General features: G+C 37.4%; 1 protein-coding gene and 1 long non-coding RNA gene across 2 annotated transcripts in view; both read right to left on the bottom strand.

Moving 5' to 3' along the window:
* Positions 1–4,814: 4,814 nt before the first annotated feature.
* LOC134139565 (uncharacterized) lies at positions 4,815–13,351 on the bottom strand. The gene is made up of 5 exons (XR_009958208.1): positions 13,326–13,351; positions 12,138–12,191; positions 6,899–6,952; positions 5,634–5,660; positions 4,815–4,869 (listed from the first exon to the last, which is right to left on the bottom strand). It is a non-coding gene; the product is annotated as an uncharacterized LOC134139565 (long non-coding RNA).
* Positions 13,352–14,636: 1,285 nt separating this feature from the next.
* The window catches only part of COL25A1 (collagen type XXV alpha 1 chain), a 286,790-nt gene continuing 283,477 nt past the window's right edge, over positions 14,637–17,949 (bottom strand). The window contains exons 25-28 of the mRNA XM_062574954.1: positions 17,607–17,657; positions 17,243–17,269; positions 15,285–15,365; positions 14,637–14,693 (exon numbers count right to left, since the gene is read on the bottom strand). Coding sequence (XP_062430938.1) covers positions 14,637–14,693; positions 15,285–15,365; positions 17,243–17,269; positions 17,607–17,657 — 216 coding nt within the window. The remainder of the gene's footprint in view (positions 14,694–15,284; positions 15,366–17,242; positions 17,270–17,606; positions 17,658–17,949) is intronic.

Raw genomic sequence — 17,949 nt, 5'->3', positions numbered from 1 at the left:
TTCATTCTTTTGGATAAAAGAAAGATTGGTTCAAAAGTTTGGGGGGTTCTTTTTAAGCCAATGCAGAGCTGAAAGGACACTTACCACTGTGTTCTGGTTTGGATGGTGCATTATGTGGAAAAATAAATGATATGATCACAAGCAAAGAACTGCAATCAGTTGGTATTACTTTGTGTTGATACTTCCTATCATTATTATGAAAGTTTTGAACCCTAGAGCAGGGCTTGAAATAACAAACTGATTTCTCGAGATAGAGGCAGATCTGCAAGCGCATGCAATCCACAATCCAAAATTAGAGGTCTCCTGTTTTCTCTAAGTGATAGTTCTGAAGTGTACACACAGCCTAAGCTGAATTTGCCAGCTTCTTCACAGATTCCTCTGTCACTAGTCAGAAGTAACTTTACAAGAGCAAAACTTTTAGTTAATTTAAAAAGAGCTGAGGCCTGGCTGCCCAGGGTTTCTGGCAAAATTCTACCAAGTTCCCTGGCAAAGTGTCAAGGGCAAGTGTGGCCCAGAGCAGCCTTTGCTGAATTCATCTCCTGCAGCTGAGCATTTGGACAGAGATTGGGACAAATGCTGTTCTGTCCATGTAAATCCACTGATGTCACTGAGGGCACACCGATACCCCTCCAAATACAATGTGAACCTTCATTTCAAGCCCTGTTACAAGGATCAAAAGATACAAACTGCTTGATGGAGAGATGCTGTGGCACTTGCAATGATATCATAATGTCTTGATATCAGAAACAAGTAAAAAGTGGTAATTACATTTTCTATATCTAAACATTCCAACATTTAAATGTTCCCTCTACTGCTTGCAATGTTTCATCTACTTAATTTAAAAAGAAAACTCAGTGCAAAATCAAGGGATTGAATTACATTAAAATAAGACTTCCAAAGCTTAGATTACTCACAGACATTAGACACTGTAAAAGTTATTCTTTATTTTCTCTCTCTCCTCGCCTCTAAGCTATCTGCAAAGATGACCTCACCTTCAAGCAGTGTATGATGTTTTAAGAGTTCATTTTATAATTGATATCACACCAGTTGATCACAATGGTAAATGAGTTTCAGGCTCACTCTGAGTTTCACAAAAATCAAAAAATATTTTGTTAAAAAATGAAACAAATTGGACTAAGATTGTAAAAAATGGGATAGGAAGGATAAGTAAATCAGGAATATCACAAAGAAATGGGAAAAATAGTCAAAGGAAAATTAGTATGACACTGGAGGACCAGCAAGGAAGGTCGTGGCTATTGGGAGGATTTAAATTGTGAGGAAAAGGGTAAAAAAGACAAGGAAGTGTAAGGAATGAAGGTAGAAGGAGAAGGAAGGAATGCCCCTTTGGAAAGACGGACAGATTTTGGTAAAGCACAGTAAACAGACATTTAACTAGTTCCACACCAGCACAGAAAGACTTAATCCATTAACAGAAGCCATCTTCAAACTGATAAAAAAATTAATTTTCTATACCGTATTTTAAAAGGAGATTATATTATTCATGTAATAGCACTGCATACTTGACATTCAAATGCAAAAAAAATTTCCATGAACAAAACATACTGTAATCATGACTACACAGGAACAAAGTTCCTCTCCTCTATCTTTTCTGTGTGCCAAAAAGTTGTAGATTATTTAGGAGGAAAGTGACTCAAATATTCTTATTTAGCAAATTGTAAGATTGTGACATAATCAAAATCAGGAGTCAGGAGTTGTAAGTTGGCTAAGTTTTCATATCATACCTACAACTATGGCAGTATAGCAAAGAAACCCAAGAGTTTCCTGGTCAAATCTCATGTTATTGGTGCACGGTGTAACACAAAGTATTTGCAAGCACAGAGCCTGGGCATATTCTGAAAATGATTCTGAAAATGTGCAATCACACTTTGGTTTCTAACTCTTCTTTACATATTTAAGACTTATATTTCATTAACTTGCTGTGTGACAAATCAGGAGCTGACTAAAGTTGCAGTTTGTAGGGTAAACCTAAGATCTTATTCCAACCAGAGCAGCAATAATCTGTGTAGAAAAGAGAACAGTCTGAATTCTTTGAGCACTCTGCTAGTTTTTGCATGGACTGACTTCTCCCTTAAGCTGCACCTCCTTACCCTGAACTTTGGGGAGCCACAGAAAACAAGGACATCTATATCTGATGGATTTTTTTTAAAAAAAAAAAAATTGTTTACTTCCAGCCCTGCCTCAGTGCCCACAGAAACCCAAATGTGTGGCACTTTTTTAACACAGCTACAATTGGAAGACTTCCCAGGCATGACAGGCCCAAATTTTCATCAGTACAGGAGTTGGGGGGAAGAGGTGATGCTTTTCCAGCCAATCTTGTTATACACCAGACACCTCTGTCAACCTTAACAGCAACAGAAACAACTGCACAGTTGGACCAGGACACTCTCATCTTCTATGTGACTCAATCTCTATGTTTTCTTAACTGTCGGACCTTTTTAAAAAGAGAGAAGTTGAAAAAAGTGAAATTTGAACCACCATTTTCTTTTTAGTAATTTTCTAAAGCCTGTTTACTGATGTAGAATGCAGCACTTAACAGATGATTTTTAAGAAACTGTTTTCACACAACTTAAAAATACAAATCCAGTTAACCAATTTATGTGTGCTCCTGGACTGTAACTGTATATGAATAATTACAGCCAGGACACCTTTTTTTTTTTCTTTTTTTTACAGCCAAGTTAAGCAGAAATAATAATGCAAACACTGACTTGGTTTCACTGTATCAGTGACAGACTACATTAAAAATCACCAGTCTAGGATGTGATCTCAAAACTGAAGTAGTAAAGATTTATTCCCTATCAAAGCATATCTATGAAAAAACAACTGTCACTGTCTCACATCAGAATTTTAGCAATAAGAAGTATTTTTGCAATGCAATTTGAATTTAGTTACTAAGCTAGAAATGTGCTAAACTGAACTTGTGCAATGCAATATTGCAAGCAATATTTAAATATTTAAATCTGCATTTCCAATGCATTCTCCTTAAGAAATAGGTTTATCTTTCCCCAAATTTCTGGAACAGACCAGAGCAGGCCAGGTCCTGAAAGCCTTCAGGAACAGCAAGCAGTTCAGCCACCTCTCTGAGTAACCTGTCCCAGTGCTGCCCTGTCCTCCTAATGAGTTAGGTTCTTCCTATGGCTTCTCTGAACCTCCCAAGGAGCAGCTCGTGGCCCCTCATTTTACCATCAGCCACTACCCAGGAGAGTTTTGTTCCATCATCTTTGCAACCTTCCTTCAAGTAGTTTCAGGTTACTATGATTTCCCCCTTCAACCTCCTCTTTGCCAGGCTAAGTCAGCCCAACTGCCTTGACCTCTCCTATGGGTCGTGTGCCCCGGCCAGGCCTCTGCTAGCTCAGTAGCCCTCCTCCTCCAGTATCTCTAACATTTCTTGAACTGGAAGGCCCAAAATCCTGGACACAGTACTTAACTAGCCTCACCAGGACTGAGTAGAGGGGGACAGTAACACAGTCCTCCCAGTATATCCCTATATGAGAACACACTACTGGCTCATTCAACGTGGCATCTGCCATAACACCCACTGCTTAGCACAGGGCAGCCATCTGGGCAGCCAGTAATCTATCACATCTGCTAGTCGTCAGTTACACCTTTTACTGACAACTGCTGCTGAAGAGGAAAGGAAAGACTGTTTGCTTCTGGAGGACAGGCCACAGTCTCTGACAGCAAGCAACAGCTCACCATTCATTGTTATTACTCTGCCAGGTCAGCCGCTGCCTTTACACCACTCATCAAGACCCTGCTTAAGAAAGAGCTTTTTCCCCGAAATCAGTGTGTTACACACCAGTGATCTCCGAGTTCACAATGCGAACACCACCACAAGGGACAGAAGCAGAAGATACATTTTAAAGCATCTTAATCTGCCATGGTGAATCTTTTTGCCTGATTGACAGGTATTCCTTGATGGGATGTGGACCTAGAATAAACCTGTGTATGTCAGCTAGGCAAAAAATTGTCGTCTGCACTATATATGCCATGTATATGGACTTCTGTATTAAGCGGCTGGGGGTGTGTGCTAATTCAGCAGTTTTAGCAAGTAGAAGGGAGCACAGGAATTGGCTGCGGACTGCAGATACAGCAGAGGTTTGTTTATAAGCTTCCTCTGCCCACATTTCATCCTAAATTGCTTTTTATTGAGCGTATTTCCAAGTCATGTGTCTGGAGAGCCTAAATAAGTTAGGCTCTTTCTGTTAACTTCCCTTTCTAGGGAACTTTCTGGGAAAGTTTTTGGGGTTTACCTAAACTGTAGAATACGATTTCATTTCAGACCACAACCACTAAGTGTCAATATTTACTTCTTGGAATTGTAAATAAGACATTGCCAAAAACAAAAATGCAAACAGTTCCTGTTCTGATTCATCTGGTATGGAACCCAGGCATGGCAGCACGGGATCAACAGGGAAATACTGCCAAGGGTCAAAGTTGATGTCTCCAGTATGAAATTACTACCTCGGTGACTCACTCATTTCAGTGATGTCTGCATTAAGAACTGGAGGCTGACAAGGGTTTTCAACAAGCATAGGATAAATTGAAGAAAATGAGCCTAAAAACCAGCTGTGAGTAGAACTCTCTCTTCCTCCTGCTTTGGCATATGTTGATATTAGCACTTCCGTGCCTAAGTTTTTGTGGCCTTCTAACACATGATTTTGCTTAACACGTATCTGTAACCTGCCTTTTGGCACACAGTAAAAAGAAAGATCAGGATTAATGGGCCAATTTATAAAATAAAGCCGAACTGACTGGGCTGAGGAATCACACAACAGTTAATAGCACTGAGGTCACCTTTTCTCCCTTTTCTCCTATATCACCCTTTTCTCCTCGAGGACCAGGGAAACCCTATAAAAAATGGACAAAGATAGATTGGCTTTTACTTATGTGCAGTTTAAGCTTTCAAATACTCTTGGAAAACATACAGAAAGATAATTACACTACATGCTTTGCATGTGTATGTATGTGTGGGGGCACATGTGCACATGCATGCACATGAGTGTATGTGAGAAAAGTATGTCTTGGTGTTTGGTAGAGTTATTTTGCCAGCAATGGAAAGCAAACATATCACTCAAAATGACAATAATCCATGCTATGTAACACATGTAACTTCTGGAAAAGAATCCTCCAAATTAGGGATTTCAGTGGAGGACTAGAGTGAAAGGACTTCAGTAAGTCTTTCTCACAAGCCAACGGAAGAGCCTATATTTTGGAATATATATTGTGTATAGAGTATGCAATTATTCTCTCTAATTAGGGATGAATTTACTTAACCAAACATTAGTGACTCCTTGTTCTGCTCTGAATGAGCCACAAGTTTGACTGGGGAAACATTTTCTTACCAAATGCAGTGGTTCATCCCATTGATTTCCACAGGACCATCTACTTGTATTACTAAGCACAGTGTCTGGTGGGGACTGCCGGTAAGGGCTGTGCAATGCGCAACCTTTGTCCTCTTTATCACAGACAACAGCAAATACAGCATGTAGTAAACTCGCTGTATGTTCTACATGCACAGTACATGGAAATAAACTTCAGTTAAATTCAGTAAGCTGTTGCTTGAGAGATGCTTCCATACTATTATGAGTGCATTGGTCATATATATTACTTACATCAAGGCCAGGCTCGCCATCTTTGCCCTGCCAAAGAATCATATGAACTACATTAGTGTCTCTAAGCTTTGATACCAGTGGCCATCTTGACGCTGACTTCCGCGTTCCCTTTAGCAACACGTGTTGCTAAGACTATACACATAGCATTGCCATTAGTGAAGGACATTTCTGTCAGTGTTTAACATTTCCAGAAACTGATAACTTGACTGTAAAATTTTGCTGTAGATTGCACACAGATTACAGGAGCAGGCCAAAAGTACAAAAAAGGCCTATCATTTTTCATTTTCAGTTCACAAGAAGAGAGAACAGAAATTTGACTTTTTTTTAACTCACAAAAGTGCTCATCAAATAAACACGCACGCACGGCAAATTAATTCAGCATTCCACAGACCGAAAACTTGCTCCAGTCATTGATGCCTGATCCAATTAAATGGATCCCATTAAACCACAAGTCTGTATTCCAGCTTAAATTCATTTGGCTCAAACACATTAGAATGAAGAGGGTATGGAAACAACGAAACGGAAACTGCAGGTTTCTTACTGAGGCTGGCTCTGCCTTGCCAATCATGTTTATTTACATGGCGTCTCTTGTGTCAGTCTGTAAAACAGACATGTGTCTACACTTAAGCAAGTCTTCAGCAAATTAAAATAAGTTGTTTTACTCAGTGGAGCTATCCTCATTTAGGCCAAAAGCAGCTTTCGCCTTTTAGGAACAGCTAAAATTATTTAAAAGGTTGATTTAGTTTCATTTTCACGTGTGTGTGTGGTACTCAAAAGCACTTTGAAAAGCTTATTGTTAGTTATTCATAGGTGAAGATGGTGTATTTTAAAAGTCCCTGCAGTGCCAAGCAAAACAAAAGTATGATGGCAAAATAGCCTTGCAACGAGAGAATCTGAACAGCTTATTGACATTATAAAATCACAACTTTCACAGCTGCCCTTTATCCTGAACTCCTGCAGCTCTTCTGTGGTCTCCCGATCATTAGAACAGTAGAGAATCCGCAAGTTGCAGAAAAAGGAACAACAAACTCTGGGTTTCCTCTCTCTTTTCGGTCAGATCTGCTCCATTACTTTTGCATAACTGCATGCATGAGTAGCAATCTAAGTCTGTGATACAGGCCAGTGACCTTACGTTGCCAGGAATTATTATCTATCTTTGCCTTTTCCAACCAATTGTATTGCTAGCTGAAAAGCTGCATAAAGTGCACAGAGTTTAATCAAGGAGTGATGAAAGGTGCAATGTGTACAAACTGCATGCAACTTACAGGCAAGCCATATGGTCCTCTGGGTCCGGGGTCACCTACAGTTCCCTTTTCACCCTGAAAAAAATTATAAAACAAGCAAACAAAAACATTGATTAGTTTAGACAGAAATGATCTCTAACAAATGCTTTCTTTTTCTTAAGTTAAAGTCTGTGCATGCCTAAATCTTTTGAGTGAAAAAGATCTGTCAAGCTCATTTTTGTTAAATGACTGAGGGCAGAGGGAAGGTATGTATTGCTCTCTAGGTGGAATGACATTCTGGGCATACAATATTACATTTGTTTTCATTGTTCTGGCTTATGAGTACCAAGCTAAACATAAAAATATTCAATGTACAATCAGTGACTGAAAATATTTTTGAGACTGAACTTGCACCGGCCTCAGTTATAAACTTGTAACAGGTGCAACACTGAGTTCAGTAAAAATCTAATGCAATGAAAACTGAGAATACACAGCGTTAAGATCTAGTGTAGCAGCTGAGATCTGCCACTGTGATGAACAAAAACAATGTGTCAGTGAAAGCTTTGATTTAGCAGAAAATGCTATTATTAATAAGATTGCGAAGATTATCCCATACATTGCACTATGTTGTTAACTGTGCTGTAGGATTCTAGATTAGTGATGTAAATACGCACATTAACAATGTACAAAACATGAAGAAATTATTCTTAAGTTTGACCTCATTCCCCAACAAAATCCATGGAAGAATTACAAGTTTCTAGAAGGATGCTGCCAAAATAATTTTGCGAGCTAAATATAGAGCAAACTTTTCCAATTGAAATTAAATTTCAAGAAAACAAGTTTCAGGCTGACAACAGCAATCACCTCTGCTATCCAATGGCTCTTCATCCAGCTGGACCTGGAGTAAACCTTTCCCAGTTAGCTAACACTGTCCTATGCAACCGTGGCCGCAGGCCCCTGTTTGTGATGCTGGTGGCTTGGTCGGCAGGCCGGGCTGGCAAGCACGTAAGACTCCAGCCAGGGTGGTGCAGGAAGCAGTTTTGTTACAGACTGCGGTGCTTGTTCTTCTGAGTAAAACCCAGCAGAAGAGCCATACTTTCTTGAGAGAACTAAACTGCTTAAAGTGTTGATGAGACAAAAGAATTTCCAGATCATCTTCAGTTCTCAAAAATCCCATCTGTATTCATCATGTAGGGTTATTTGGTTCCATCTTTTCACCTCTTTTCCTTAACATACTATCAACTTTAGTGCAAGGCTTCAGGCATATAAAAGTCCTGTGTTACATCCTAGCAATAGCCTCACTTAAGTTATTGAACTACTTCCATACAAAAGGTCTTCTAAACCTTGGGCTATTTACTACTCATTATTAATTTATTACTCTATTAAAAGCACAAGATAGATGTAGGTGTGCGACTGATTAATAGTGCCAATCACTTGTACTCTTAGCACAGCTCTAAAACCGGACTGCTTAAGTCTAGACTGTATTGACTGCATAATGCAAAAAATAGGTACCAAAATAAATTGAGACTCAACCTGTTGTTGAATATTCCCAGCAATAAGGACTGTGTTAGGGAAAATGATCTGTTTTAGATACTTCACATTTTTATGTGGATTGATACTCTCTATACCCACTTCAGCCTAGTGGAGATTAGATGTCTAATGCCTGATTGTTTCTGAGCAGCACTTACACTGGATACATTTGTAGAAAAATAGGAGTATTGAGAAGTAACAGCTGATTTATAAAGCAGTAAATCTCTTACAGCTTTAAAACTTTCTCTTAAGAAGAAACTAATGTGCTGACTTATTTATACAATAGCTACAAAACTGTTTAATCGATACTTGAGATATGTCAAGATTAGCTAAGTATCATGTTTTATCTTAAACAGCAGAGACAACTGTACAAAGTTCCCTCAGGATAGGCCTATAACATTGCTAAACATATGGTAGACATAGAAATACTGACAGATTAGCATATCAGTCTAGGGAAGTAATTTCATCTGTTCTGCAAAAATATATTTAGAAAAATGTATCTGACAGATTTTTTCCTTCCAATACAAAGCATGTGCTGAAAAGTGCTTGGAATACCGGAAGAGGTCCTGAATATTTGTGGATCATATAAGATTAATGGATTGTCATAGGCATATTGCCCTTAACAATCACAATAAATTATTTCTGTTAGGGAAACAGACATTCACAATATTCAAGAAAGTTTTTAATTTCTTTTCATAAGACAACTTACCAGTGCCAAAAGAACAGATATTGTAGTCTTTGCTTTTGCCTCCCATTTCAGTTCAATATGCTGAATCATGGGTGAATATGAGCTATGGCTTGCAAGAATAAAACTGCATAATTTGCAGTTTTATGGTGTTTCTATTAAAATTGATATGGAGATTCCATAGCACTTGTGACAAACATTGTAACCAAAGAAAAAGGATGCATTTTCTCTCCCAGTACAGAAGTTGTATAACAATGCCAGCATGGTATAGATTATGTGCCTGAGAGCCAAAAACAAGCTCAAAGACAAGTCTTTGCCATCAAGACAAGAGTTTCTTGAAATTAGTTTTTCATTAACTGCTTCTCTCTTCCAGCTTAAGACTGATGAGAGTTTGCATGCCTACCGCACCTGTCAGTAGCCTGTATATTTACACGTTCCCTTTCACTACTAGTAGTTCAAGATGTTTATCTGTCTACCAATGCTTTTTATTTTCTCTCAAGACACTATGTAAGAAAGTTAGTTAGGCAAAAAGCCTGATTCAGAGGCCTATATATAATCAACTCCTTTGTCTAATGAAGATGGCCACAGTAAAGGATCCCTATGCTCCTAGCAAAATGATACTTTCAATGGCTGAAGAATTTACTGAAGTCATTTTGTTTCTCCTACAAAAAATGCACAAATACAGTATTAAAATGTTCATCGGCATCATCCTTAAGGAGGTGTTTTATCCTGTGTTAGCTTTTAGTAGTCAACGAACAGTTTAAAGAGAAAACTACATGGCTAAGCTCACACAGTGAGTTAACAGCGTATTTGTTCTAAAATTCATGGCTTCCTATTTTCTAGTAACATGCATTATTTCCCTAGCCCACTTTTTCACCAAAGTAATTTTTGTATATAAGATTGCCTTATGTTTTCTATTTTAACTAAGTACCTAAATTTGAAACAAAACAACCAACTCTATTTTGCACAACAGACTGTTCCATCTAAGAAGAGCAATTCATCATTGCCACAAACACTGACTATAAAAAAGTAAACCATTATGTTTTAATTTGATTATATTTTCTTTCCTTAACTTTTAAAGAGGCATAAATGTATAGTGAAGAGCATTTTACTGTATCCTCTTATTAAAGTGAGACTGGGTTTTCAAATTTCAAATAACGTGGATATAAGAATGTGGTTGTGTTTCACCTTAGGACTCCCTAGTGCCCTTCTAGGTTAATACCAGCCCTTCCTCATTAGCAAGGACAAAATATGATCCTGTAGAGTGATAGTAAGCAGCGACATTGTGTGCCATATTTATTTAAAGGTTAACAAATGAAATCTGCAGACAAAAATGTTTTGCTTGTACTTTCACATGAACATGTTCAACAAATGCATGTGCAAATTGTAAAATGGCATTAAAATACACATTTTATTAATTAGTGGCACATATAACAGGCTGCAGGCACCTGTTATACAACTAAGCTACAAACAACTCCTCCTCCTGAACATATTTAATATTTACCAAATAAACAACTATAGCAATAATCTTGCTAGTTGACTGAAATAAATCCTTGCATTTTTTTTTTTTATGAGCTTCGTTCCATTCCTTTAGCTGCACAGAACATAGTGGGTGTACAGGAATTTTTTGCATGCCTCAGTTTCTACATTTTTGCAAATCTGTTCCTCTGTACTTAAGCAATTACTGAACCAATTGCAACCCAACAGTTCTTATCCCCTTTATAACTACTGCTTATCAACAGCCAGAGTAGGTCTGATTCTAGATCCAGCTGCATGACTTATTCTGACTTTGGACCCTTTGGAAAGAACAATTATGTTTATTTTCCATAATTTAGAAGAATAGCTTATATTGTAGTACATTGCTTTTGAAAAAAATTGGAACCAGTGGTAGGCACATCTTTCAAGATAAAACCTCGTAATGCAAAAAGTACAATATCTATATATGCTTCTATATGTGTATCTCATCTAAATTATTTTCAGAAGTATAGAATAAGATCTTCAGCCATCTTTCCACAGAATTAAGAGAGGGAAAAAAAAAAAAAAAAAAAAAAAAAGGTATGTCTTAGTTGCAGAAAGACTTGAGTCTGTAATTCCTGAGGGAAAAAAGAAAAAACCCCAGAAAAGGTCCTTCAGATCATCAACTAACCTGAGCAGTAACTACAAGCTACTGTTCCTGTTTTGGACTGTGCTGCATGTCTTGCATTATTTCTCAATATGCAGCTCTGCAAAAGTGAATCCTCAAGTCATGCATACCTATCTCAGATGTATGGCTGTTAAGGCTAACTGGACCTGTGCCACATGGCTGTGTCCTTAATATAGCAACTCTGAAGTCGTTTTAGCACAGCTGTTTTGCTGAACTGAGAAATTCAGAGAGACATGATTCTAGGCTAGGAACTCCTTGGAGGCTTTAGTCAGTATAAGGTATCGTCTTTTGTTTTCTTATACAAGTTAAGGGCGGTATTGTTAAAGTTGACAGGCTCATAGGTAAACAATAGGGGCTGTATCTTATTTCCATCAGAAAAAAATTACTGGGAATATTTCAAATGAAATAGGAGGGTTCCTATCCTCCAAGCTTAAAGAGAGAAGGAAAGTTTAAAATTTTTAGAGTGGCTAGAGAATTGCTTAAAAATAAGGAAAATAGGTATATGAAAATAATTAAGGAATACTCATTTTTTTGCCATTGCATATGTTCACAGTACACAGTCAGATCACACTATTTTCTATTGTCTCAGTTTCCCCTCAATCTATACGTACAAGTAATGAAACCAAACAAAATTATGTTCTATGTAGAACCGTGAACTCAAAAGTCCAGCAAGCTTCTTACTGATTAGCAATTACAAGATCACTGCCTCTGAAGTTAGTTACAAATTCATCTCTTGTAACTTAAACAGATAGATGTGTGAATAATTTGAAAGCATATACGGTTCTGGGTTGATCCTTAAACAGATGAGATAATAATATGTTCAGTAACATCTAGGCATGCAATTAGTAGCCATATGACATTTTATTTGCCCTCGTGCCATTTTCTCCATGAAGAAAAGCACATTCAAAGAATGTTACACTTACTCTCTCTCCTTTAGGACCTGCAGGGCCATGCGGACCAGCTGGGCCATCAACACCCTTGAAAAACAAAAAAAAAGAGGATGAGAGAGATGTCTTGCTTTTACAAGTCTTTGTTTTTAATAGCTATTTTCCAGCAGAGAACTAATATGGAATCAGTTTTCATACAGATTTAATTTGCGATAGGACCTGGGCAAAAAAAATCCATTTATCTTCCAAAACTCTATTGATAAGCTCTTAGGTTGTGAGGTAGTCCATCTTTCTTGTAGTTGGATTGGACTTTAATTCCTTATTAAATTTAATGTCTTTGTAAATCTGATTTACAGGAATAAAGGGTCAAAAAGGGACTTTTTTCTTAAACGATGATTTTTTTTTTTTTAATTGTAATGTCTACTGTACAGGTGGACACACCGGTCACAATGATTAGTGTCAGGCTTACTGAAGCCTTCAAATACATATCTCCACCCTTCTTTCACTTCATCCCTTTCTTTATCATTATAAAAGTCAAGAATTTAACATTAATTTTAAGTATGAGAATGCCTGAGGCAAGACCCCAGCAGATTTCCATACACTTCACTGATTCAATATTAGCATTAAACAAATACGCTTTCTTGTGTAAACCAAACTCCTTACCAGGGAAATAAGAACCCACCAAGATGTTGATATTTTTGTTTTAAACACGGCTTCAAATCACTGCGTTAAGCATTCCACACTGTTGATTTCATTGCTGATGTGGAAATAAGTACAAGCAAAAGAAAGGAAGACATACAACATGCTTCATTCAAGCAGTAGGGTTGCTTACAGAGGCCTAGAGAGCTAGTCACTGTGACACCACTTCAGTCCCCAGGCTAGTGCAAATCAAGGAGGAACAAAATACCCAGAAACAAAATAAATATGGTTAGATATCCTGTGCTACATCCCTATTTAAGTAGGCTTTGCAGCACAACTATCCAACCAAAAATAAATACCAAACTGCCTTTTTAAGATTCAGAGCTCCTTCTACAGAGAATTACATTCTCCTCCCCACACTCATCGCCCCAAGAGCCTGCTCTTTGGCCCCCTCCAATACAACATGGAAAATGCTTGAAAGTTTTGCCTTCATTCCTACGTGCCATGTGTGAGCTCGGCAGGAGAACTGCTGGAAAGCACACGGACTTGGTAACGAAGAATGACACAGAAACACAAGGGACTCACCCGGGGTCCCGGCTTTCCATCTAAGCCAGACGCTCCCTGCACGATTAGGTGGAAACATGGATGATGGATATAACACGAATGACAAGAACGTGAGATTAGTAAGTTGTGCTGATGAATAAACATAATTCAAACGTACAGTACAAGTTGTGACAGGGTTCTGGAATGGGTATCACATTACTACAGCATGTTAGTTAAAAAAAATTACATAAAACATCAAGAGCCTCATTGTGTTCTCACATCATCTCTGACCCATCTGTGGCTTCGTATCAGAATACATTTTATCAGAATAAGCATCAAGCTACATGAGTGCTATGAATATCAGATGTTAAGGTGTTTTGAGCCTTAACACACTAATATTACTTTGTAATTTGTTAGCACGCTTTCTCATTTGTAAATAATCACAGTGCTGAGTATTATACTACACAAAGAAAGAAAAATATATGTTAACATCGATAGGAAGTATTTAAGTGTAAGCAAACTGCATTAAGTAACCAGCAAAATCCGGATCCCCGCAGGAATGGCCTCATTCATTTCCAAGAGCGCAGGCGACAAGCAGACTTCCCGTTTTTCAGTGTATTGCCATTTCAGAGCACACTCACGGGCTGGAAGCGTGCAGCACGCAGCACCTCGGGCTACTGACTTTAATATCCTTGGGGACGGCATGACCTCTGCTGGATTTTATGTGAATAACATACCAGCACTGCAAGATCTAAGGGACCATCCAAGGACTGCTGGCAATAATGCTAAGACTAAAGGGACCAAAATTGTTTGGATACCAGGCACATGAGAGTTAATATAGGCCAAAAAAGGAGAGAGAAATAACTCATTAATAGTGAAAACGAGTCTTTTTTTAGAAAATAAAACATCTGGACTTTGCAATCTAAAATGATATTTAGAAAAAAAAATATTGAGAAGCAAGACAAGAGCTATATAATTTGTAAAACTAAAGGAATATTTTGCTGAAGGTCTGAACAAACATTTCTGGTGGAACCAAAGATTTCTTTTTTCTTTTACTCATTTTTGACAATTTGGCTATGAACTGAAAAACTCATTCATTACATAGCTGTAACTGTCAACTTGAAAATGGTCAGTTTTATCAAAATAAATGTAAATTTTCATTGAAGCTGATTTAACTTAAGAGTCTCTGCACAAAATTCTTTAAAATATTTATCAGGAGTTTTGGTTTCTTTGGATCATCTAGAGTTTTTCTCCTCCATTTTACTATTAGATTGCAATCACATGGAGTAACCCCCATGTTAGAACAAGAGATGAAATGAACTACTTCTGTGAGGAGGAAGTAAAACTAACTTCTCATAGAGTGCTTTCAAATGCACAAAGCAGCACACAGAGTATTTTCTCCTTTATCACCTTAAATTACAAGAACCATAACATTTTCACTTGAAAATTTTATCTTTAAAGTCTTTCATTTTCCTTCTAAGACAAAATTCTTGCCAATCAGAATGTTTTCTAAAGCATACAAGGCAAAAATCCTTGCAAAAGGCAAGGTAAAAATCCAGCATCCACAGTGAATGAAAAAAAAAGCAATCCCTAAACCACTTCTTAACTTTGTTCAGTTAGACCTCTCAATTTTAACTGAAAAAGTTCTAACAGAGGAAGAAAAACTGAGGATATTTAAAAAAAAGTTTTTGTTTTTGTTTTTTTTTTTTTTAACACAAACACCATACAACATTGAAATAACGGTAACATTAATGGGAGTGATGACATCCTTGTGACACTAAAGACTTTTAACTGACACATAACAAAAAAAAAAAAAAATGACAGCACTAGGTGTTACAGGATGTTACTGTGGACAGATTCTGGATAAAACAAAGCACGACTGACATTCTGCTCCAACATGGTATATTTTATATATGCTGCTGAGTAAACCAGAGTTGTTCATTTAAAATAGAAAGAGAAATTTGTGATTTGCACTGAAATTGAATAGGCTTTTTTACTTACTGGAAGACCAAGGGGCCCTCTGTCACCCTTTTGACCTGCTTCACCCTTCAATCCTTTAAGACCATTTAACCCTGGTTCACCCTAAATGTAAAAGTATAAATGCCAAATATTTGGTGCTATAATGGGTATTTAAGCTGGGTAGAAGAAGCCACTCTCAGAAATAGCTGCAAATTCCAGTTCAAAAAAAGATACAGATTCAACCTTATCAACCTACTGGTAATCTACATACATGTATACAGTAATGTGCAAAAGTACTTGAGAAGTATATGTTAGAGAGTTGAAATCTGTATGAAAATGCTACAGGAAACTGATGGATAATAGATTTTCTTGAGTCATTTCCTAATAATTATTTGAATGTTTAGATGATTTGAACTAACTGTGAGTCTGTTTTTTGGAATTTTGTCATATCTCATAAACTATCCTATACTGATAATTCAAACTGAAAGAAAACTGCTGCAAGAATAAGCCTCAAAACAGAAAGTTTCTACAGTGAGATCTCCTGAAAAGTATATTTTGCATGGAAGCAATGTTTTTTTTCATATGGTAAACTGGAATTTGCAGCAACATCTTACATAAAGGTATTTTAAACCTTTAAGCATACACAATTAAACAGAAACAACTTAAAAGCACATTATACTGTGTCAAGGTATTTTTGGAGTCCACAGTTTCTGTGTTCATATACAGAAGTTTAAACAATTTAAGAAATGGCACTTGTCTTTCTGTGACTGTAAAAGCTTTGCATAGGTTATTACCTTAACTATTAAAAAGAGGATAATGGTGGCCTTGGGATTGACAGTAAACTGTTCTCACATCATGTAAAACTACCTCAGCATGGGGGCTGCCCCATCAAAAAGGGTACTGACCATGCCGGCCTCTTTTGGGACACAGAAATACTTGGGTTTTCATCCAGGCTGCTCCCTATGGCCTTGTTCCTAGGTTTCCCTTTGATGTAGTACGTTACATTATATCATATCCTTTTTTTCAAAAAAATTCTGAATAGAAACTATTCTGCTGCCTTAAGTAACTCCAGATATCTTCTGCCTCCTTTGACCCTGCCTAAATAGCTATTTCTTTGTTCTTTTTCTATTTGACTCAATGTCACTTTCAGAGCAGTAGCACTAAGAACCCTGAAGTTTTGGGAACAGACCTGAGAGATCCCACCATAGCCTGAGTCTCTGGCCAAAAGCCTGAGGTCTGTGCTAGGATGGAGCAGACCTGACTTCAGAAAATGATTCATGACTCAAGCTTCTTAAGTCAAGGAAATACAAAGTCTCATAATGAGTCAAACGTGGTATTGGTATGTCTGTCTCGCACCTTAAAAAAAGTCTAAACACACACCAAGAACTAAACTGAAAAACTCCTCCTCTTTTTTAAGTTGTGCATGATTAGGGAGATACAATTCTTAAAGTGATCATGACTAACAACAACACTAACCTTAATGAATGCTGTGCTATACTGTCACACTGAATTTTAATGGATAGATAATTATTGATACATGAATTAAAGAAGAAACTAAAATATTCCAATCCTCCAAAAATCTCCTTCTCCCTCCTTCCCCCCCCCCCCCCCAAAAAAAAGTCTGTTTTCTCAGGGGCTTAGAGTCCCTACTATATTATATTCTTCTATGTTCAGAAGTATAATTTGAAGTAATACCAATTGCATTAGGGAAGTAATGTACAACTTGTCCAGCAATGGGAAACTAAATAATTTAGTGCCACACCACAATTTTTAATAAAAAATTTGAATTCAGCTCAGAAGAAATATGAATCAGAAATGATCACAAAAAGTTTAAGAAGCTTTAAAGGCTATCTTTAATATTAAAATTTGCTTTAAGGTTTAAGAATATCAGAAATAATAAATAAGACATAAGACAAAACATAGCTGCATGCATTAAAAAATAAAGCATGACACTTTACAGACATCAAGACCATGACTATTCAAGAGAGCAATTAATTTACCTTTGGGCCAGGCAGTCCATGAGGTCCCTGAAAATAAAGATCCCATTTTGAATTATGAAAATACACCACAAATTTTTAAGAGCTTTTTGCTTTAGGTGGGTGCAACTTGCAGCTGTATTTTTGTCCTCACAAATGAACTGCAGCCTTCAGTAAAGCAACTGTAAACACCTGATACCGAGAATAAACCAGAACACTGGAATGTTATCACTAAGACAGGTATGTGCATCCATTTCTCCACTTCCCCCAAACTTTAAGACATGCAGAAAAGGTCCCTCTCTAAAGGTCACATGCTCTCATAGCACTTCTTTTAAGCAGGCATTACAATAAGAAGAGGGTTTAAGCCCTTTCTTTCTCCCACGCTTACCATAGGGCCTGGAGGACCATGTGGCCCTGCCGGTCCAGGTGGTCCTATGATCTACAGGTAAAAAACAATGTCATTAAATGATGCAGAGTAAAGAACTCCCTCATGAACAGCAAAAATTAGACTGACTCTTCTTCTATGGGCAAACACTTAAAATAATGCAGTACTGCATACTGGCAACATGTCTAGAAATGGTCTTTGGAATGGGCACTATTCTCATTTGATAGACAAGGTATCTGAAGTATAGACTTGCTCATGCAAATGGCAACACACATCTCCTTACTCTTACTCCTGGGTGCTAAGATACATTTTGAAACATTACCAGGAAAAAACCTCTCTAAAACAA

Source organism: Rhea pennata, chromosome 4 (genome assembly GCF_028389875.1).
Source record: "Rhea pennata isolate bPtePen1 chromosome 4, bPtePen1.pri, whole genome shotgun sequence".
Lineage (NCBI taxonomy): Eukaryota > Metazoa > Chordata > Aves > Rheiformes > Rheidae > Rhea > Rhea pennata.
This window is presented reverse-complemented; position numbering and strand designations above follow the sequence as displayed.